This window comes from Sinohyriopsis cumingii, chromosome 5 (assembly GCF_028554795.1).
Source record: "Sinohyriopsis cumingii isolate HCF-2022 chromosome 5, ASM2855479v2, whole genome shotgun sequence".
NCBI lineage: Eukaryota > Metazoa > Mollusca > Bivalvia > Unionida > Unionidae > Sinohyriopsis > Sinohyriopsis cumingii.
The window spans coordinates 139,858,239-139,883,209 of record NC_142965.1 but is presented as its reverse complement, the minus strand read 5'-3'; the positions used below and the strand labels follow the sequence as shown (position 1 = coordinate 139,883,209).

The window sequence follows — 24,971 nt, the reverse complement described above, 5'->3', positions numbered from 1 at the left end:
ACTCCGCATGGATTTATAACAATAAATTTGCACGATCCAAGAACAAGATATCGTATTGGACTTGATAAAATATTTGGATAAATTAATATAGCAGCAGAGGAGGCGGGACCTCAATTAAGACGTAATTGCATAAACAACGTGTATAATAAACTAGAAAAAATCACCAACAACAATGGAGTAATATTAATTAGAAAAATTCCATAGAGACTCTCTCAGTAAAGTGTCGACGCTTTTTAAAATCTGTCGACGGTTTTCTTTTTTTTCGATCATTTGTAGGAAGGCTTATTTTCGACATTTGGACGTTTTTCGACTATTGGTCTGTTCGCCTCCTCTGCTACTAATATACAGGGAAATCGACGTCTTTTGTCTGCCAGAATAATATGAGACTACAAATCTGTGCCATGTTTGGCAGATATACGGAGATATTTCTCTCGTGAAATGTGTATTTTGTGCAATAAAATAATTTCACGTCACTCATGAATAATTACCTTATATCTGTTAAAATAAAAACAGTTTAAATGTCCCTTATATCAGTGGTTCCGATTCCTCAGATCGTTACAAAATCAGGGTAGCGTGGACGTTCTGGAAGATGGCAGATGGTCGCCAGGGTTGTTTTGAGGGTGGAAATTTTTTGAAAATGTGAAAACCAGATCGTGAGACTCAGAGCAACCTTTTTAAGGGTGGCAGTCAAACACATTTGGGAACCACTGCTATGCATATTGATATATTTAATCTGCGCGCGCGTGTGTGTGTATGTCTGTATAAGTGTGTGTGTGTGTGTGTGTGTGTGTGTGTGTGAGACCCAAGTCAGGACGCGATTGTATGTACGGTTTATAACTGCACATAATGCTCTCACGTCAAGTGGCCTTAGCATCGGCCTAACCATATTATAAAGAATTCCATTACCATGTTGAATAATATTTTTCTATCCATTTGTAAGATTCAGATTTCTCCTTTGCATTATCTCTTCTCTCTTGACTGTTTTTTTATGTTATGTCTTGTATCTTATGGAGTAATTTGTTTAGCGGACATTAATGGAATCGCAAAATTTAATATCAATTAATAACTTTTACATGTTCTGATATGTTCGAATTTCCATTATCATATCAGCCCAAAAGTAGATCGACATTGAAAATGAAATTCAATGTGTCTCCTAGGAGACCCAGTGATGAAGAATTCAGAGAGTCTTATCAGAAGCCATAGCAAAATCTATGTAATATTGCCGCATACAGATCACCATGTCAAGAGTTGAACATTGTAAAAAGAGAAGAAACGTAAATTTAGTCTGTTTCGGAACAAATATGGATTTTTAACAGTTCAAGCATTTCTGCTCTGTGTGTTACATCTGTCAGTATGAATAATAGAGCTGTACTGTTACTCACTCACACATTCATTCAGAGAATGGTATAATAACTGGCGAAAGATAACAGTCCAAAATTTCGTTAAAAGAATGAACTGTTAACATTAACAGTTTAGAAGGTATCTGTTAATTTCAAATCCGAATGGAACAATTTAACTATTTTACTTTATTACGTAGTACAGGACCAGGCCCATATATCACCGGCAGAATATTACAATTTATACCACCTTCGAAAGCATGTTTTGTCAGTTACAAAAATGGCAAGACTTGTTCGAGACAATTGCATCATGGGATAGCAATGGCATCATGTAATACATATGTATTAAAGCCTTTTAACAAACATTTGTTTTCACCAATATTTGCACATTGCAAACCGTCAACGCATGTGTGTCAAAATAATTGAGTCGATAATAATTCTTTGAATATCAACATGTTTTCTGTTGACTGTTGACTATTTCGGGCAAATACCAAGATGATTTTGTCAAGATATACTTAAAGAATTGTCATAACATGATCTGAGAGGATAAAAATGTAATATCCAGGTTGCAACCTAGGTTGGTGATAAATCCGAAAATCACGATTCTTACTAGCACTATCTGGCTTTTTGTCTATCTCAAACTCATTTGCTATCGGTTTAAATTTAGACTACCATAGAAAAGATCACGACATGAGTTTATGCCAGATAATATAATTTTATATGTTAAACGTGTTCCATCTATACTTATCATAATTCAGATTACGAACAACTTAAAGAGGCAAATTTTGAACATAAGACCATTTTTATTCAAATTTATATTCCAGGTAATTTTGATTATTACGCTGTTCCTGCGAGTCCCTCTGCAAAGAAACATAACATATGCAGGTTAATAAACGTACGAAGCAAACAGTCAGGTTTAGTTGTTGCATCTGTAGAAAATTTAGAACAATTCGTATGCATCATTTGAGAAAAAGTATTACGTTGATGATGAAGAAATATCCAAAAAGTAACTCTTTTACTTCCTTCTAGGAACACTAAAACCATATCCTGTTAAAACATTGTATTGTAAAGGTTCTTGTGTTATTAGTCATACTAAAATTTCAGCATTGAGAAGTTTGCTGATATGTGATATTCAAGGTAATTTATATTTTATGTCTTGAAAGTTAAAATAGACATACTGATAAAAGACATACTGATGCAAGACATACTGATAGAAGACATACTGATGGAAGACATACTGATGAAAGACATACTGATGGAAGACATACTTATGAAAGACATAATGATGAAAGACATACTGATGCAAGACATACTGATAGAAGACATACTGATGGAAGACATACTGACGAAAGATATACTGATGGAAGACATACGGATGCAAGACATACTGACGAAAGACATACTGATGGAAGACATACTTATGAAAGACATAATGATGAAAGACATACTGATGAAAGACATACTGATGGAAGACATACTGATGGAAGACATACTGATGAAAGACAATGATGAAAGACATACTTATGAAAGACATAATGATGAAAGACATACTGATGAAAGACATACTGATGGAAGACATACTAATGGAAGACATACTGATGAAAGACAATGATGAAAGACATACTTATGAAAGACATAATGATGAAAGAAATACTGATGAAAGACATACTGATGAAAGACATACTGATGATGAACGACATACTGATGGAAGACATACTGATGAAAGACATACTGATGAAAGACATACTGATGGAAGACATACATACTGATGGAAGACATACTGATGAAAGACATACTGATGAAATACATACTGATGAAAGACATTGTATTGTTCTGTGCATGGATGTCACATGGCAAAACAAAAATGAATGTCAGATAAATACAGTATATCTCTTACAATATTGTAATGAACTTTCATCGTATCACTAACAGAGGTGTCTACATTAATATGTTCTCATTAGTAGGCGCTTTTGAACTTACGAAGCAGGTTAACCGGATTCAGGGTGCCAGTGGCAGTTTGCAAAGCTCCAGATAGAGCACCTTGTACTGTGTGGTGAACATCGGTCAGAGTGGACACAAGTTCCCCCACCAGACCTGAAGCAGTTCCAGTCAGAGCTTGACCAAGGTTACCGAGCAGCTGTAAGCAATGTTGAAAAATTATTGTCGAAGAAGTCTGCAAATACTTTGGTACATATATGGTAAACCATTTTCATGGAGCGATTGAGGCGCTGCTTAATTTTCTCTTGACGTGTGTCTGTTTGTGGAAATGTATGCTATTTAGCTAAGATTTCTCCGAGTAAAATGGCAGTACAAAAAGTTACAGAAGGCTCACACATGCTGCTTTTATATTTTTTGCTATATATAGAAGTCGTGCACACTTAGTTCACATAGGATGACACGCAATAAATGTTAGCAGTTGTGTTCTGCAGAAACAACTTTGAACGTGTGTTGAATTTTGATTATTTTATCCAATTATTGCCTACCTGTTGTACATGCTGTACATGCGGAAGGAATTGTCCAGCCAGTTCTGAAGCAGTTTGTGTAAGACTTCCCAGAAGGCCATCAAGAAGTCCACGTCTTCTGTTGAGGAGAGCTTTCTCGACAAACTTGACCAGGTCTGCAGGTAGGCTTTCCATGATTACTGTCATCTGGTGGCTGTGTGAAGCTTTTTGAAATAGAAAGATATATTCGCTATATCCAACGTTTATTACATGTGTGTGCATACAATTACAGCATTTGTTTAACTAGAGTAGATTGTTGTGTGTCTAAAAGACGCTTAGTGTTTCTAGAAGATTAGATCGTTAGAATAAAGACTTTGAAGTGGACTAAGTATTATTGTAGCACAATGGAAGTATTATCAAAGCATAGCACGCAAAGAATATTATGGTAGAACAATAACTAAGAAGATTATTAGACAATGTGGTGGGAGGTTTGTTGCTTCTGAGATTGTGTACATCAATTGATTTAACATCAACAATGGTGATCTTATAGCTTCATTTAATGTTTAAAATATTAAAAATAACCCGGAAAGAACATTAAAGTAAATCCAAATAACAAATGACGTTGGCCGTCAACATATAATATCTACTTACAGACAATTTGTTGGACCTTTTGTTTGAGTTGATCATGTGACATGAACAGGGATTCAAAAGCCAGGGCCTGCAGTTCACGGACGGCAGCAGCATATTCCCCGTGGAGCTTGTCCTTCAGGTCAGTGGCAAACGAATTCAGGACATCTTTTGCTTTCTGTTCGATGACAGCACTATATCAAAGGGATAATAGATATATGTTATTTTTCCACGCATTAAGGTTCGAACTTCTTGAACATACATTTAAAACCTCTAGAATCATATGTGACACCTCTAACACTCAAGCTATAAAATGCAACAGAAAGAGTATTGATTTATATTATATATATATATATATATATATATATATATATATATATATATATATATATATATATATATATATATATAGAGAGAGAGAGAGAGAGAGAGAGAGAGAGAGAGAACCCTTAGAATCGAAAACCCGTGGAATCCACACTTGTTTCGGTTTCGAGAAGTGTACGGCTTACTAAGATTTTTATGCATTGAAAAAATTCTCTTTCTGTGCTTGAAAGTGACGAGAGAGAGAGAGAGAGAGAGAGAGAGAGAGAGAGAGAGAGAGAGAGAGAGAGAATAGTTTTGAGAGAATGTAGTTATGAGAGCATCAGTCACTGTGTGTATAAAAATAAATAAAATTGATGAAAACTGTTTTATTTTGTGTAACTTATTTTAAATACACGGATTTCACGTAAACTTAGCTTAACATACGTTCCTAAAGAAAATGTATCGATCTAACGTGAGTAAATACATTTGCTCCAGGTAGAAATATTGTCCTTGTCATAAGAGACATCTGAGAAATTGGATACTGAATTTTATAACTTTAAGTCCATTGGAACTATGAATGATACTCCACAATGATTAAATATTCCATATAATGATTTTCTTTTATAAGCTCTACAATTTCAGAGTATTTCACATGACTACCAGGTGGCTCAGAACATAAATTCTCATCATAATATTCATCTCTTTCAACATCGGTCACATTGCTTTCACGAAACCGCGACACAAATTCAAAGTCACGTGATCATGTCCGTGTGATATAGCATTGTCAATGGACATAATGATTTGTCTCTCCTGCAGACTTGTCTGTTTACATTATTTATCCATTTGACGGGATATCTGTTTAGTCATCCACGATTTTCTGCTAGCTAAGTATGTCACTGGCACGTTTGTAACATTAGAGCAGTTGGTTTTCTGAGCCGTACCTATTACAAGTGCTTTTAATTTTCACCCCTAGCCCTGCATGCAAAACGTCACTCTTGTGAGTGAAGACAAAAACATTCACAGATCATACCGCCACAGAATACGTGAACAGTAATTAATCTCTTTGAGAGGGTCCGAAATTTAGTATGCAGGTATACTTTCAAGTTTCAGCTGACCTTTGGTTTTATGGGGTATTGATAATCGTAAAGTTGAAATATAGGGTTTCGGTTTACTGGGCACAAAGGAAAATATTAAAAACGGAAACAGGACTAAAAAAGGAGGGGATACATATATACTGAGATGAGATTTCGGTTTTGACGTCTGTGTGTGTGTGTGTGTGTGTGTGTGTACATATATATATATATATATATATATATATATATATATATATATATATATATATACGCATGCGTTTCTGATGGCGTGAATCAGGGTTGTATATATATATATATATATATATATATATATATATATATATATATATATATACATATATATATATATATATATATATATATATATATATATATATATATATATATATATATATATATATATATATATATATATATATATATATATATATATATATATACGCATGCGTTTCTGATGGCGTGAATCAGGGTTGTGTTCTCGCCCCAGTATTACTCAACCTATTCTTCATATGTGTCCTGAACCATGCTACACGTGATCTCCAGAAAGGAGTGTACATAAGGTACAGCCTTTATGGCTCTATCTTCGACCTTTTCCGACTGAATATCCGGTCCAAAACAATGGAAAAACTTATTCTTGTAGCGCTTTTCGTGGATGACTGTGTCTCATGGCACACACGGAAGAAGACCTCCAGATTACTCGCTTCGCAGAAGCATTGTGACTCTTCGGACTCACTATCAGTTTGAACAAGACATAGGTACTTCACCAACCTGTCTAAGGCACCATAGCTCGCCCTGCGATTGTGTCTATCGAAGGCACCCAGCTGAAAGCTGTCAATTACTTCAAGTACCTTGGAAGCATCATATTTTCCAATGGATCGCTAGACAAAGAGATAACGGCACGCATCAGCAGCGCCAGTCAACCACAAGGACGTCTCCGCTCTCGCGTGTGAAGTCACACGAATAAAAAATTGTTCATCAAGATAAAGGTATATAAAGTAATTGTGCTAACAAGCCTCCTGTATGGACGTGTGTCCTGGACAGCATACAAGAAACAACATATCAGTTAACTTCAGCGCTTCCACACGAGAGCCCAGCGCTGGATTATGAACGTCAGATGGCAAGACAGAGTGACGAACCTAGAAGTGCCGGATAGAACAGGCTTAACCAGTATCGAAGCGATGGATATGACCCGATGGACAGGTCATGTCATCCGTATGGAGGAGTTTCGAATGCCTTGTCAAATTTTGTATGGAGCTCTATCTAGTGGACACAAAACAATTGGTCGCCCGAAGGAAGGATTCAAAGACTCCATCAAGGACAGCCTGAGATGCTGCTCGATATCTGTGACAAACTTCGAGTCCTGCGCAAAGGAAAGACCTGGCTGGCGTTCAGCTGTTAGTAATGGGTGCAAAACCTTCGAGGATGCCCGCAGAACGAAAGTCGCCGGCGCCAGGAAGGCCTCAACGTCAAGAACCAACCCATGCCTCCAGTGTACACACTGCTCCAGGACATGCGCATCTCGTAATGGTCTGATTTATAGCAAATAGTAACATTTTATTATTCATTTTTCGTTGTATAAATTAGAAAAATAATTATCTTGACATTAAAGAAAATACACTGTTCGTTTCGAAAATGAAAATAGCTACACTATTGTTAGGCAAGGGAACTGTCAAGGGCATGTCAACACCCAGGCAAGATAATAGCTACACTATTGTTAGGCAAGGGGACTGTCAGTGGCATGTCAACACCGAGGCAAGATAATAGCTACACTATTGCTAGGCAAGGGAACTGTCAGTGGCATGTCAGCACCCAGGCAAGATAATAGCTACACTATTGTTAGGCAAGGGGACTGTCAGTGGCATGTCAACACCCAGGCAAGATAATAGCTACACTATTGTTAGGCAAGGGAACTGTCAGTGGCATGTCAGCACCCAGGCAAGATAATAGCTACACTATTGTTAGGCAAGGGAACTGTCAAGGGCATGTCAACACACAGGCAAGATAATAGCTACACTATTGTTAGGCAAGGGAACTGCCAGTGACATGTCAGCACCCAGGCAAGATAATAGCTACACTATTGTTAGGCAAGGGAACTGTCAAGGGCATGTCAACACCCAGGCAAGATAATAGCTACACTATTGTTAGGCAAGGGAACTGTCAATGGCATGTCAACACACAGGCAAGATAATAGCTACACTATTGTTAGGCAAGGGAACTGCCAATGGCATGTCAGCACCCAGGCAAGATAATAGCTACACTATTGTTAGGCAAGGGAACTGTCAAGGGCATGTCAACACCCAGGCAAGATAATAGCTACACTATTGTTAGGCAAGGGAACTGTCAATGGCATGTCAACACACAGGCAAGATAATAGCTACACTATTGTTAGGCAAGGGAACTGCCAATGGCATGTCAACAACCAGGCAAGATGTTTCTCCCAGAGGGCCAGTAAGCATGAAATACTCTGACTAAAAAAGGATAAAAATAGTTTGTGGACTAGAGAAATTTGGTAAATTTCAGACAGGAAATGACGTTCTCCTGGATGGTTTCGTACGCTTATTGGCTTTACAAAGGTTTAATACTATTATGGGCTTTACAAAGGTTTAGTATGATTATTGGCTTTACAAAGGATTAATATGAGTATGGGCTCCACAAAGTTTAGTATGGTGATGGGCTTTACAAGGTTTAGTACGATTATGTGCATTACAAAGGTTTTGTGTGATCATGGGCTTTACAAAGGTTTATTATGATCATCGGCTTTACAAAGGTTTATTATGATTATGTGCGTTACAAAGGTTTAGTGTGATTATGGGCTTTACAAGGTTTATTATGATTATGGTCTTTACAAAGTTCAATATGATTTTAAACGGAATATATGTACTTAACACATTACACTATGCTCGTAAGTAACTCAGAGAATTACGCTTTCTTTTATTTGGAAATTTTTACCAGAAATTTGAATTTCAAACTTTCACAAAACACTATTTGGTTGTTATGTTGGCACACGTGACACATGTCAACATGCGATTTAGCAAGTAATTTGTGACCAATACAATTATGTTGTAAAATATAATTTTTGTAGTTATTTTGGCATGGAAAATGAAAACATGCTTTTGATGCCATTAAATTCTTAACAATATTACTCTTGAATTTCTGCACAATCCTTACAAACGGAAACTAATGAAGTACTTGTGCAGCGAAAAAGCACTGTGGTACCTATCACCGGAAAAATACTGTTAGTAAACCTGTATACAAGTAATACTGATCACCTGATATATACTAGTATATATAGTGTAGTCTGTCACGTATGCATGCAATATATATCTATGTATAAATCCGTCAACATTTCCTGTTTATTTATATAACACTAAACCCGATCAATTACTCTATCTGTTTTGATATACTCAAATTTACTCAATGGTACCTCATGGCTCTCTTCGTTACGGAGTTTGTTGGTGCAGACGGATGAAGCAAGTTATGGACAAGTGCTGAAAAAAGCATGATTACAAGAACAAAATAAGAGAAATATCGTTAGAAATATACTTATTAATTAAAAATGGACAGTATACTTAAATAACTCCGTAAATATAATACAAACTATCTACTGAGACTTTTGGTTGATTGCACACGTTGTTTAATAAAAAAAATACAAATATTTTTTATACTGACATTACTATATATGCTGCTGAAAAATGTATGCACAATTACAGAAGAGATATCATAGATGCTTGAGGATAATATATGCAAAATCACACAGGAGTTATCGTAGATGCTGGTGATAATACATGTACAAAAACACACTAGTTATCTTAGACGTTGGAGGTAATGTATGCACAATTACAAAAGAGTTATCGTTGATATTGATGGTAATACATGCACAATTACACATGTGTTACCTTATATGCTGGTGCCAACGTACGCACAGTTACAAAAGAGTTATCGTTGATGCTGGTGGTAATGTATGCGAAATTACATGAAAGTTATCTTAGATGCTGGCTGTAATGTATCCACAATTATGCAAGAGTTATCATAGATGGTGCTTAATAATACATGCAGAATTTCACAAGAGTTTTATCATAAATGCCCATGGGCAATGTAGGCACAAGTCACAAACGCTCAACAGATTATTTCAGAGATTTCAGTTACGATGAAATCAGTTGAAAGTATTGCAAAATATCTCCATTAGTAAGCACATTATTGTCGATTTCTTCCCTATATCTTACAAACCACGATTCTTTAAGATCTAATAAAATTATGTCAAATAAAATTCTTAATATGTTAATTAAAATTACATGCAAATCGAAATGAAATGTCCTTCTTGAAATCATTCTTAAAAGAAAACAAAACTACTTTTTTTATAAAAAATTCGCTGTGGCGGTGAGGGTGATCACCAACTTCACTGGATTATTGCTGTGTTAGATACAGTATGCAATGGAAAACACGAAACATTATTTTCTAATTTTTCCCAAGTGAAATTTTAGATGTTACTAGCGACTCTTTAAAATGATATTTAGGTGTTGCATAGTTATGACAAATGCATCATTTGGACTTATAAAATACTTCAGTGGGCGACTTCGAGAAGTCCTTAGGACTTGTCCAATACTTTAGTGAGCGACTACGAGATGTCCTTAAGACTTATCAAATATTTCAGTGAGAAACTCGAAGAAGTAAAGTCCTATGAAAAGATTATTGTTTATCATACGATTATCCTTATTTGTATCATGCGATTATCCTTGTTGTTTTTTGTGTCATACGATTATCATTATCATATGTATCTTATGATAATCCTTATTATTTGTATCATGCCATTATCCTTATTGTTTTTTGTATCATACGATAATCATTATTATTTGTATCATACGATTATCCTTATTTGTATCATGTGATTTTTCTCATCATTTGTATCATATGACCATCCTTAGTGTTGGTATCGGACGATTATCCTTATTAATTTTATCATAAGATTATAAGTATTTTTGTGTCTTATGATTATCCGTATTATTTGTATCATATGATTATCCTTATTATTAATATCATACGATTAGCCTTATTATTCGAGTCACATAATTATCCTTATTATTTGTATCGGACGAGTATCCTTATTAATTGTATCATACGATTATCCTTAGTATTTGTATCGGACGAGTATCATTATTATATTATCATACGCTTATCCTTAGTATCTGTATGGAACGAGTATCCTTATTAATTTTTTCATACGATTATCCTTAGTATTTGTATTGGATGAGTGTCCTTATTAATTTTTTCATACGATTATCCTTAGTATTTGTATCGGACGAGTGTCCTTATTAATGTATGCACAATTACAGAAGAGATATCTTAGATGCTTGAGGATAATATATGCAGAATCACACAGGAGTTATCGTAGATGCTGGTGATAATACATGTACAAAAACACACTAGTTAGCTTAGACGTTGGAGGTAATGTATGCACAATTACAAAAGAGTTATCGTTGATATTGATGATAATACATGCACAATTACACATGTGTTACCTTTTATCATACGATTATCCTTAGTATTTGTATCGGACGAGTGTCCTTATTAATTTTATCATACGATTATCCTTAGTATTTTTATCGGACGAATATTCTTATTAATTTTATTATACGATTATCCTTAGTATTTGTATCGGACGAATATCCTTATTAATTTTACATACGATTATCCTTAGTATTTGTATCGGACAAGTATCCTTATTAATTTTATCATATGATTATCCTTATTATTTGTATCGGACGAGTATCCTTATTAATTTTATCCTTAGTATTTGTATCGGACGAGTATCTTTATTAATTTTATCATACGATTATCCTTAGTATTTGTATCGGACGAATATCCTTATTAATTTTATCATACGATTATCCTTAGTATTTGTATCGGATGAGTGTCCTTATTAATTTTTTCATACGATTATCCTTAGTATTTGTATCGGACGAGTGTCCTTATTAATTTTATCATACGATGATCCTTAGTATTTGTATCGGACGAATATCCTTATTAATTTTATCATACGATTATCCTTAGTATTTGTATCGGACGAGTGTCCTTATTAATTTTATCATACGATTATCCTTAGTATTTGTATCGGACGAGTATTCTTATTAATTTTATCATACGATTATCCTTATCATTTGTATCGGGCGAGTATCCTTATTAATTTGATCATACGATGAGTGTCCTTAGTATCTGTATCGGACGAGTATCCTTATTAATTTGATCATATGATTATCCTTGTTATTTGTATCGGGCGAGTATCCTTGTTAATGTTATCGTACGATTATCTTCATTATTTGTATCGGGCGAGTATCCTTATTATTAGTATCGGGCGAGTATCCTTACTAATGTTATCGTATGATGATCCTTTTTATTTGTATCATACGATTATCCTTATTATTTGTATCATACGATTATCCTTATTATTTGTATCATACGATTATCCTTATTTCTTTCATTACAATACACAACCCTTCCTTTCACAATAATTACATTTGCCAAAAGTTATATCGGCATATTGGAAAGAATGGACTGTTTTTAGAGATAAAACTTATAGTTCACGCCTGTCAGAACTTGGTCATGAAAATTTTAATAGGTGTTTTTGTATTTCAAGTATCCCAATGACAGATTTTATTTTCTATGTTATGCTGTCTTTTTTGAGATGAAAATGTTCTTAAGTTGCAATAATCTGCATCGGTAATTTGGAACAATGTCAAGCTGACCTAATTTCATTTTCTTGGGAAAGAGATTACGTAAACTGAAACAATGTTATTTTGTGACTATGTTGAATTTAAAGACATTTTAGTGAAGTTTTATGATGCCAAAATGTGAGTTGAGTGCCTTCTCAATTAAATTTCTCCTAATTGTGAATGTCTTATACACTATGACCCAACACTCCTTTCTATATTCCTGTATTACTCTCCGGAATTGAAAACAATGTTGTTAAAATGATTACCCTATATATCAAAAAGCTTTTTTTCCCCAGTCATAGCGTTATGATGTATGCAGTGTATCAGTTTAATGTGATGTCTAGAACAGGAACATCATGCCGCAGACATTTGGCATCATGTCCCATCCAGTCACATGACACCAGGCCGACCAATCCTATTAGCATTCCTTTGCTAGATAACGTACCGAGTAGGCGCAATACAGTATACGCGATACAGTATACGCAATACAGTATATGCACTACAGTATATACACTATATTGTATACACTACACTATATGTACTACAGTACAATCACTACAGTATACAAACTACATTATATGTACAACAGTATACGCACTAAAGTATATACATTACAGTATATGTGCTAAAGAATATGCACTTTAGATGAAAACAACTGAAGCAACTTACAGAGTGCCCCAGAAGTCAACAGTTGAGACCCTCCTCCAAGAGCTTGGGTCAAAAGATCGGTACCAGTAGTCAAGGCGGTAGCTCCAAGCTGCTGAAAGGTGTTTCCAAATGTTTGGCCGAGTTGCTGAAGCTGAGTCTTCAATTTATTTAATATGTCTGTAAATACGTTGGCCTCTGTCTGGGTAGAGGCCAAGGCAACCAACACTGCTAATGCCAGAAACCTCATTCTAGAATTGAAAAGTGCCTGTCCTGTTGAAACATTTTTATATTAGACATATCAGTTACATAGACAGATGCATGGGAAAAATAACGAGAGCAATGAAACTGTATTAAAGAATATTAATCAAACAGTGTAAATAAAATGAGTGTGTTAGTAGGTACTGTTATTTGCACTGTAAACGCTGTTGGATATGAAATAAGAAATAATCCAGACACATTGATATTTGATCCAGTTGAGAGATACTAAGGATATCATCTCATGTCGACATAAAGTGATAAATCCGAAATTAGTTGTCAAATAACACCGATATTCACTTTGTTCAATTTGACTAAAAGTCACTTTTCGCTGGGCAAAGTCATTCACCAAACTATTCACCACCTAAAAAACACGGAAACTTAAAATGTCAATGAGATATGCAGGAAATGAGTTATATGGAGTGAACAACAGGATTATGAACATGACATATACTACATAGATACGATAGTAGTTTTCTAATTCCCAACTAAACCTTATTTAATATTAGAAAGGCTAGTTGAGCTTCTGGTAATCGGCAAGTAAAAAAATGCAAAATTATAATTCAGTTTGGCATTATGTTTCCTACCTGTATCGTGAATCAAAAGAGAAAGAGTGTAAGGACACTTGGTGGAGAAAAGGGACCATAAATACTCTCCCTGTCTGACCCTGTGTATGATAAGAAAGTCCATGGTGGCGTGTCTAACAGGTTGTAAAATGCGACATCTGTTTTCCTTTAGAAATTTCTCAGTATCGAGTTGCAACTGTTCTATGATGACATGTATGGCAATTGCATGATTCAACAGTGTGTACTCGAGGACTTTACTTTTGGAAAAAGATAAGGTCACATTCACGATCACGTGACTTAGTGTATTTGCTTATTCAGACAATAGCTTTTCAAATCAAAGAACAGTAATTTGTTTGTCACAAAACATCAGGTTTTGTTTTAGGGCAAGTTAGTTAACAGTCCTGGAGAGAAAGAGAATAACAGAATTAGGTTTTTAAAGATCAAAGGTCGAAGTCACTGCAATATTAATGTAGCTACTAACATTGTAAATATTTTAATGCCGACAACTGACGCTCAGTTTGAAAAAAGAACAAAAACGAAGTAAAAACAGACACAAGATGCTTAAGTAACGAGAAGTATGTAAACAAGAACTATGAAGTCGAGAGCCACATTCACAAAATCGATTAAGCAGTCTTTGTATTTAAGACATCAACAATAAAATCTATATCTTTTTTATCAAACATAAACAAGTGTTTATTATTATGTATACGTCTGCAGGGGTTGATATAGTTTACGTTTGTACGTTTGTTGTACATGAACTTGCTTTGCTATGTTCATTGGTTTATTTATAACATGTTTTCTATAGTTCTGATTACAGCAACAAACAGGAAATCTATTGCTGCAGCACAAATACAAATAATAATTCGTCTATCTGATTGTTGAAGCCAGATTATCCCATTGTCTAGGTTACCAAACAATGCTGCTGTCAGATTATCCCACTGTCTAGGTTACCGAACAATGCTGCTGTCAGATTATCCCATTGTCTAGGTTACCAAACAATGCTGCTGTCAGATTATCCCATTGTCTAGGTTACCGAACAATGTTGCTGTCAGATTATCCCATTGTCTATGTTACCAAACAATGCTGCTGTCAGATTATCCCATTGTCTAGGTTACCAAACAATGCTGCTGTGAGATTATGCCATTGTCTAGGTTACCAAACAATGCTGCTCTTGCTTCTTTTAGCACTTTGGAGCAAATCATTTTCTATATTCATCAGACCATCAACGTGTTAATGAATATCACTTCCACCAATACCTTCACCACCACAAGGTTGTTTAAACGGTTTACATAATTTTTTATGGATTTGCAAGAGCTTATGCGATCTTAGCTGTAGCTGCAAAAACGTCGGAATTTGTAGTCCTCTATCCTTAGACAGGTGTTTCAATTTCTAACCTATTGTAACTTTTGTTTAACTTGTGAATCAATTTTAACAATATGATTCTCAATTTGTTTTATAAATTTGTTGAATGCCAGAATAGTTGTGCCATATTATGTGTATCAGATTAAGTATTTTCTTCAGTTTAACCTTGCTTTTATCATCCATTACTTTCAATGTATTTGTCTGTATTATATTTCAACAGCTAAGTTCAGAGAAAATACTTGGCAATGCATTTCCATCAATTCTTTATCATTTCTTTCTCTTCTTTTGGAGAAAATAACGCTAGAATTTCGTACTTCAATTTCCTTCTTTTCAATCTATTTGTAATTTATTATTTTTTGTTTCAAAGTCAATCATGTGTAAATTAAATATGTTGCATCGTATACTATTATTCATATCCTCTTTTTTGTAAGTGCTGATTCTAGTTACTTTTAATAAGGGAAATACGACATCTTCAAATGTGGGACTAAAGACTTTTGTCCTTTTTCGTCTTCAGTTTTTGTTAGTTTCTTTGTTTGTTTTTAAAACCCGTGTTTCTCTTTCTTACTCCAAACCTAATGACCTCACGAATTCACTTCGATAATTTGGGTATCTGTAGATGAAGGAAACAACATACTTTACCATACGATTATCCTTAGTATTTGTAGGTTTACCTTTGTTAGAAATGTACAACACGGTATTCAGTTGTGATAAATAAGTGAGTTTAAATTAGTTCATATTTCCCTTCATATGTGTAATCTATGCTTAATATGGTCATTATGTTCATAATAAAATGAGTTGAAGCTGCATATTAGTTATTTCTAATACGGCTTGCAATTTTCAAGTGTTTTAGTCTATATGCAACAATTCCTATCATGAATAGCATACATGACATCATCAATATCTTACAATTCCAACTGGCCAGCAGTTGCTATTTTACCACAACTTGAATTTAACAACAATTGGATTATTAAATAACAGTGATGATAGATACCAGGATTGAACTTCAAGAAACGAAAGCAAACAGGTCATTAAAAGTAATATAGCAAATTAAGCATAAAAAACATGCAAAGAAGTAAATGAAAAGCCTTAACAGAAAGAGAGTTCGAATAATAAAAATATCAAACTAAATTAAAGAAATTTCTTGCAGTGCTAACTAGCAGTTGGAGAAATTTTCGGGAACTCTTAAACCTGTTACAGAATTTAAAGATTATACATAGCAAATGGAATAAAAGAACATTTGCATGATTGTATCCGAGAGAGTTAAGTGAACAATTTCTTTGAACATAACGAAATACGTCTTAAAGAATTCAATGGAATTATCTCAAAATAAATAAGACGTCACAGCACTTCATAAAGTTGCACACGATATTTAATACTTTACAGTGCCAAATCTGATGCAGTAAGTGATGCAATGAAGCAGCGAAGAACCCATATTAAAATATATTCGTACTCAAGTAGAACAAAATCTTATGAATTAGTTTTTAAGACGAGTCCAAGTTGAAGTTCGTACTACATAATTAACAGATAGTCTTTAAATGTATGCAACTAGGATTACATACTATTATTTTAGTTAATAACCGCAAATTAAATGGGTGAAAGAGAGAAAGCAGAATGAACCAGTTCACATGTTATAAAAGTATCTTCAGAAAAGATGAAAGAGGCTTGAGGAGTTGAAATTAGCACTATGGAAACCGTTTGCAAGAATTTTAAAACGCTTTTATATTATGTTAATCTCTGTAATGCTAATGCTTTACTTCGTTGAAAATATAGGAAAGTAGCAAGCATCGTTATTGTTAAGAAAAGATCTTTTGTGTTAATTATATCATTTTTTTCTCTAATCAAATTGTAATGTATATTGTCACCTTTCCCCCAAAAATTTCTTCAATGACATCTATACTACTTCTTATGCTGCCTTTGGTTTTAATAACATTGCATTGAGAAAATAGGTTTCTAAATGTTAAAATAAATTATATCCACTACGTTATTTCAATACTTTCATATCGCCAATATCTACTTGATGTTGATCATCAGCGTCTGTATGTGTGTGTGTGTGTGTGCGTGTGCATGTAAAATAAACGTTTCTTTCTTCTCCTCTTATTAATGTGGTGCATATGTTTTTTTGTCTGTTATCCTTTCATATAATTCAGAGTATCTGATCAATTTTATGATTTTGATTCAACTCTGTTTGATAACGGTGTGACTGGAGTCACATACATGTAGTTTTAATAACTACTTACTTAGTGAGCTTCCATTTGACTAAATTTGAATGTAAATAAAACGGATACAAGCAAAGGAAACTTGCACTGAAATCTACACTATTTAATGAAAATATTGTATATTCCTAGACTTATTTTAGAAAGCATTTATGATTATATCAGCGAATAAGGTTTGTTTATATAGCGTACAATTATCATCTAAAATTGTTAAAAATGTAGAAAAGTAGTAATCATACTCAAAGACAACTGTTTTATAAATATTCGAAAACGGCAGCTGGGGGTCGCATGTATAGATACATGTATATACAAATGTGTTTATAAGACTTAAATGATTATATTTGGTCATAAATGTAATTTTGCTCATCAGCTAATTAGCTTAAGTTTAAGGTATATCTAAATGATGATATAATTCAATTTGTTTATATATCCAATGTAGTAATAAATCATATTTTGCTGTTGATTCTATGATTTATATTCTCTTTTGCATTCTTTCTTGGTTGGGAGCCTCGGTCACTCAGCTGGTATATCATCGGTCTCGTTATCCAAGGGTTGCACGATCAATATCCACCCAGGCCAGCCACGTGTGGTTGCCAGGAGTGTTCTTGGGAGAGGAAGCACTTAGCTCCCATTTCCTTGGAATGATGTAAACAAGAATGAGTTAAAAGTGCCGTTAAGACTAACCATACAAATAAAACAAAGCAAACGAATCTCTCGTCTTCCTGGTCTGTTTCACTCAACAATCGAATATATAATACTGTGTACCTCGTTTAATTTGCATTAGTTGAATACTAATTGCGATGTAATAAAAGTCACACGTGCCAATATGTACCAAGTTCCATTATATCTCTCGCCAAAATTAGAATGAATGACACATGATTCAATGTGTCCCCAAGTGACCTAGTGTTGCAGTATTTAGACATTCTTATCACATTTCATGACAAAATCTCGTTAATACATGTTTCTAGTCTACCAGTTGACTAGGGAGTGATGACTATTGATTACCTTGTCAGACAGTAAATGTTACAATACGTTCTTCCAAACCATATATGTTAAAATTTATAATATTTCACTCATTAGTAGTATGGTGTCTGGTGTTGCACCTTGAAAAGTAAAAATTTTTGAAGTGTGCTGTACTTGGCAAACAGCTGTTATGGAAAGAGGGTTGCGTTGTATCTGGAAAATGAATGGTATGAAGAATGTAAATATGGGAAGTAACTGATATTATATTTTCATGAATCTACTATCAAGACTCCAGTTCATAAGGTATGAAGATGTATTATCTTCATTCACGAATCCAATTATTTAAGTATATGGAGAAAAAAAATTCTTCGTCGTATCTATTAATGGGTATGTTTACGTTGTTACTTAATGAAAGTTTGTGAAATTTATGATTATTCTAGCAGAGGATCCTTTTTGAGATTACTGTCACCTTCAATTATTACAACTGACACCAGTTGTGGAATTGAATGAATCGGGCCCTTCATTCTCTTCCAATACACCAATTAAAAAACCTACTTCATCCCTGCGGACCTGCTGATACAGATTGTTGTTTTCATTGTTTGACAGTCACGTTTTGAAGGATGGTGTTAGTTAATTTCTTCTGTGAGACTCGGATTCGAAAACCTTGCAATTTTTAGGTAAATGATGCTTTTTCCCTGCCAATCCACGAGAGGTCAATTTTGGTGCAAATAACCGAAATGATTCACAATTACCTAGTTTATGTGCAGACAGTATGTTATTTAGTAATGGGCTCTACTTCCATTGTCTATTACCGATAAGAGTTAATTTACGCTGTTATACGCAAACAATTGTCGAGATTCTTATAGACTCGTATAGCTTGATTCTTATTTAGCCATTATTCTCAGAGTATGCCGCTACGAGTCTCTGCTCTTAAAACAAGTAACCGAAAAAAATGAACACAACAAGCTTTGCAAAATTTAGCAAATAATGTATCTCCATATATTAGGAACGAAAACATAAGAAAAAAAATAACTTACGGTTTTACAAATTAAATCCAAAAATAATCCAAGGATTAAAAAGTAGAAGCTTTAGTAATAAAAGCTTCTGAATGTAAATGAGTTCAAGTTCCGATGTGATCGCAATTTGAAGGCGATGACGTCTGTTAAAGTCAATCTCTTGTAGAATCACAGAAATAATATTCCATGATTGAACTCAGTAACATAAATTCAAATTTATCCAATAATTTTTTCAGAGCACTTTTGTATTACAGAGACAATAATCACTTGAATTCAATAATTTGAAGAAAATAAAATTCAACCAAAACTGGTAACAATATAATACAATTCAACTCAATTATTTAAAGCCCAAATGACAAACCTTTATCAAAACATCAGTTATACGACTAATTAGACGCAAAACAGATTCCCAAATGAGGATCAAAGGTTCACTCGTCTGGCAAAAATATAAGTTTTGTTACCAACTGGCACATGATAAAATACACGTAGTCCAGGTATGACCTTGACTCAACTTAATGATTCTTACTATAAGATAACGCACATTAAAAAAGTTGTTTACCAAAACATCACTGATTTGGGAACAAGGTCGGCAACCATATACAATGTTTCAGTACCCACAGCATATAACGAAAATAAAAATAAAAAAATATTGAAAACTAACGAACAAATTAAATTAAATATTCATAACAACGCCCTTATCCATATTCGTTGAATACAATGCTGAATGGTGTTCACAGAGACTGTTCCAGTCTGGTAAACTCGTTAAGAATCAATTGCAAGAATTACACCTTGAAAAGATATATGTACATTATACTGATAAGAAAAAAATAACACAGAGTTACTGATAGTTTGTTAATGTAAAACAGCCTAACTTATCACACTTTTAAAAATCAGCGGCAGGGACGGTGAACCCTACAAAAATTAGGAGGGTCCATTCGCGAAAATAAAGCTTGCTAGTAAAATGAAAATACAAGGTCAATAACGCCAAACCGAAGCCTCTAACTGACCGAAACGTCTCTAATGGGGTTAGTTCATTTTTGACGTTTGTGTTTTCGTTTTTTATGCGCGTTTGTTTACCCACCCGAACACTCAATTTTTGTCGTCACCGTCCCTGCTGCTGTGGTGTGGTGTAATCGAATCATTATTATTTCAGTAATGAATCTTACGCAGCTAGAAGTATATCCCCGTCCGTGATTCTGTCAAGCAACAACTACAAGCTCATAATGATACTCAGGTGGAATCTGCAGAAGGTGCAGAACAGCAACTGAGGCAACACAAAAAGCTTTTGAAAAATTGCCTGGTTATATAGCTGGCCGTCTTCAAGCAACTCAACCACCACCAGGGCAATCTCTTCAACCACAGCTTGAAGTTCGACCACAACCTCTACCAAGAGAATGAATTAAGATGATGGATATATTTATGCAGGAAGGTATTACCGCTATAAAGGATCAAACCCAATAACTTGATATTGCCGCGTTTGGATATGCTAATAAAGATAGGTGTGTAAAACCCGAATATGTTAAAACTTTGAGATCTACCGATTGGATTAGGGATATGTATCGCATCCATACTAATACTCCGCGGATCAGATCTGAGGAAGATCTTACAAATTTTGACATCTGTAACAATACAGTATATGAGTATATTGAATGAGCAAAGCAAGAAAGACGACTAAAAGAAGGAGAAGAAATGAAGAAGCAACTTGAAAAAGCAGCAACAGAGATAGTGCAGCTACGAAACGAAAAAAATAAGGTCAATAACGTCAAACTGAAACCTCTAACTTACCGAGAGTTCTCTCATTTGCTTTTTTTATTAATTTATCTTTGTCGTTCGTGTTTTTCTAAATTTTGTTTACCCATCGTGACACTTACTTGTGGTCGCACCCTCTCTGCTCCTATATTTTATGAGTAATCAAATCATTATTATATCAATAATATAATCTTACACTAGTAGATTAGCTCGAGAAAGATTAGAAGCAATCAGAAGATATATTTCTGTTCATAATGCTCTCAAACAAACACTGCACGAAAACCCAGAAGCAAAAGTTGAATATGCAGCAGGTACAGAACAATTATTTAAATCTGTTACAAAGGTTACTGAAAGAGTTGCACAGAAGCTACCAAAGGTCTTCTTTCGGCATTAAAACAAACTGCTTAGCAAACTAAAAAGAAAGCAAGAAGAACCAAACAGACAAAAAAGATTCTGACATCTTCCGGGCGAAATAATTGCAGCTCAACCTCCTGGTATAATAGAAGAGATAATTGAAGGTATTGGTGAAATAAAAAAGATCTTATACCAAAGCCTAGAGTAAGAAAAGGAAAATATTGCATTGATTAAAAAATTTAGAGAAACTTTTACTGAAGAAGTTACTGATAAAGAAATTGTTACAGAGGAAGAGTTACCTAGAAGTGCAGCGTTGGGTTTTCTTCGAGAGTCTGAACTTTCAAAACCTGATTATGCTGGCATAAATATTGATAATGTTCTTAAATGGATATATCTTATATATTACAATAACAACAACAAAAATAAAAAATAAATAAAAAACAGGCTAGAAATATTGATCCAAATTATAGAGAATATATTGAAGAAATAACAAAATGTTGTCATAAAAACAACTATCACATCCGCAATCTCATCAACAGCAACAATCACAACCTCAACAACCACAATGTCCTCAACAACAAAAACCACAATCTCCTTCAAAACACAAATCACGAATTCCTAAACAACAACCGCCAGAAACTGAAGTTGATGTTAAACTAAATTTACATCTAAATACAATTATTAATAATTCCAAATACAACGAAATAGTAAAGATTGCTGCAGCTGGGTATAATGAAACAAAAATATGCGGCACGTGAATATGTTGGCTCTTGGAAAAGTGAAGATGATTGGATTAAATATGTATTTCTCGCCTATACTTCAGTGATGACGACACGAATTTTAATCAATTTGAAAAGCATATAAGACAATTAGAATCTGGCACATCTCCTGGTCCTACTGGAAGTGGTTTTGTTACTCAAGGATTTTGTACTGACAGTGTTCTTGCCGATGTTGACCGACTATAAATTCTGATCGGAGGAAAACGTGCAGGAAAGAAGTCTACAGGAGGCGTTATGGATAATAATGTTTATTACTCCTTATTAATGAAATTGTCGATGATTATTACAGCAACTGAAAACAATTAATTCATCATCTTGTAATTTAGAAAATATTAATACATAATGCTCAACGTGGGCCTGTAATAGTTAAGGTAGTACATTCACGATTACCAACGTATGAAGCGACTTACGGAGTGTACTTGGTGAAGTCCTTATGACTCCAAAAGAAATAGCGATTGCAAAACTATAAGGGATGAAAGCTATTGAATTTTTCGAGATAAAGCATTAAGTTCTGTTTATAATCTTGCTGGTAAAGCATTTGCATCAATCAAAGAAAGATTAGCTTAGTTAGTACGAAGAAAACCACAGCCAGTAAAATTACCCAGTACTGAAATTATGCCTGCAAATATCAGTAAAATAATAAATCAAGCTGCCAATCAATAACCAGCAGAGTTGGCTGTTAATGAAATCGTTCCTACAAGTGTGTGTGATTTGGATTTAACATATTTTCAGTCACATCGCTACGATGTCTGCAATGTGGCAGTTTATAGTGATGTCTAGCACTGGGGCATCATGCCGCAGACATGTAGTACGATGTCCAACCCAGTCACATTATCCTGACATTAGGCCGACCAGTCCTAACTAACCTTTTAATGCTGAGCGCCAAGCGAGGCAGCTGTTTGTACTAATTTTGTAAGTCTTTGGTATAAATCGGCCGGGGATCGAACCCATGACCTCCTGCATCAGAGGCGGACGCTCCAACCACTAGGCCACCGTTCCTACAGAATTGACTAACGAAATTGACTAACTAAGTTATGCCTGTAAATACATTTTTTATTTCCGGAAGTGCTCTTCGTTTTAGACGATATTAATTATAATAAAAAGGTTTTAGTGTATATCCGAGCCTGCGTTTGATATGGACGCATCAGTTCTTAAAGATGAATTTGTTTTGCGATTATCAATATTATTGTCATGAAGGACGATACCAAATCAGCGTGGACGAATTGAGATACAAGATCAACACACAATCTGATATTTCATACCTGCTGAAGCATTTTTTTAAAGTAGTAGGAGAACTTATAACAGATGTCCCTCTTAATACAGCATATGCAGGTGATGTTATAGTTGTTTTTGTTACGATGGTATTATGGCGTTGTTTGACAGCGCTACGTACATGATTGATGGAAGAATTATTATTATTATTATTATATGTTCATTTTTTTCCCCGTTAACTTTACATTGTCAGAATCGTTCAGTATTACCCGATACTGAACTCTTGCGACAATACACATATAGCATTCACGTGCATAAGGGAACTACTTTCTATTGTAAACAAACAATGGACGCAGACGCCAGCACTTTTGATTTGTACACAAATCATGTACATTCGCATAAGAGGCTCTTTACCTTGTGGTTGTTTAAATTTGTTTATGAATGAACTAAAACAGATGTTTCGTGGACTGCCACATACCGGCTGCTTTGGCACATTCCGCGTTGATACAATGTTACAGATTTAGGCTAGCTACATTATATAAAAGACGGAAGATAAGGTCCTCACAAACAACATACAAGTGACAAGTCATATACTCTCTTCTTTAGCTGGTAATAAGAATGGCAAAATAAAATATATTACAGTTTTACATCCTGAATTTCCTCAAAATGTATTTTCTTAATCCTGCAAATCCGAATTACATGAGCCATATCATAGGTTTTCAATCTGGATTACACATTTCGAAATTGTGATGTGATTTCGATGATAAGTGCAATTGCATCCTCCTTACTGCACTCAAAATGAAATAAGCATTACATTCCATAGCGTCTTTTTGATAATTGCAATTGAAAGACTTCATATTTTTCCCACATTATGATTTCAAACATTCAATGACAGAAACAGAAACTCATTTGCAGATGTAAACACGCTTCTCCCGCGCCGCTTCAATCCAATGTATTTCATGTATAATTTGCACAGATGAATCCAGTCCAAAATCACAAACTTTCGTCGAATCGAAACAAAATACCAAAATATATTCATTCCAGATCAAATGGAAAAGTTGTTGCAATGCACATTCATTCACAAAATGACTCCAAATTTCAATTTTAACTAAACACGCCATTTTCTTTCGAAAGTTATGTCTAGCGCGCGACTAAGTTCAAATTTATCTGGGCTGAGTTATGTGCACAGTAATGATGTTGATTTGTGTAATGATGAATATGCGCTTGTGTATTTAGTTTGGAATGCATTTACGTTGTTTCTTATAGTGTATTTTGTTTATATAATTAAACCTTAGGTAGAATAAAATAGTGAGCATATAATAAAAAGGTTACTGCATTTGTATGG

The 24,971-nt window shown here is 34.4% G+C and overlaps 1 protein-coding gene across 1 annotated transcript in view; it reads right to left on the bottom strand.

Annotated features, from left to right (window-relative positions):
- Positions 1-24,971, bottom strand: part of LOC149800362 (uncharacterized) — a 176,357-nt gene that overhangs the window by 133,580 nt on the left and 17,806 nt on the right. The window contains exons 7-13 of the mRNA XM_089958398.1: positions 20,763-20,915; positions 14,000-14,179; positions 13,179-13,427; positions 9,227-9,290; positions 4,430-4,599; positions 3,821-4,002; positions 3,318-3,474 (exon numbers count right to left, since the gene is read on the bottom strand). Coding sequence (XP_089814524.1) covers positions 3,318-3,474; positions 3,821-4,002; positions 4,430-4,599; positions 9,227-9,290; positions 13,179-13,427; positions 14,000-14,179; positions 20,763-20,915 — 1,155 coding nt within the window. The remainder of the gene's footprint in view (positions 1-3,317; positions 3,475-3,820; positions 4,003-4,429; positions 4,600-9,226; positions 9,291-13,178; positions 13,428-13,999; positions 14,180-20,762; positions 20,916-24,971) is intronic.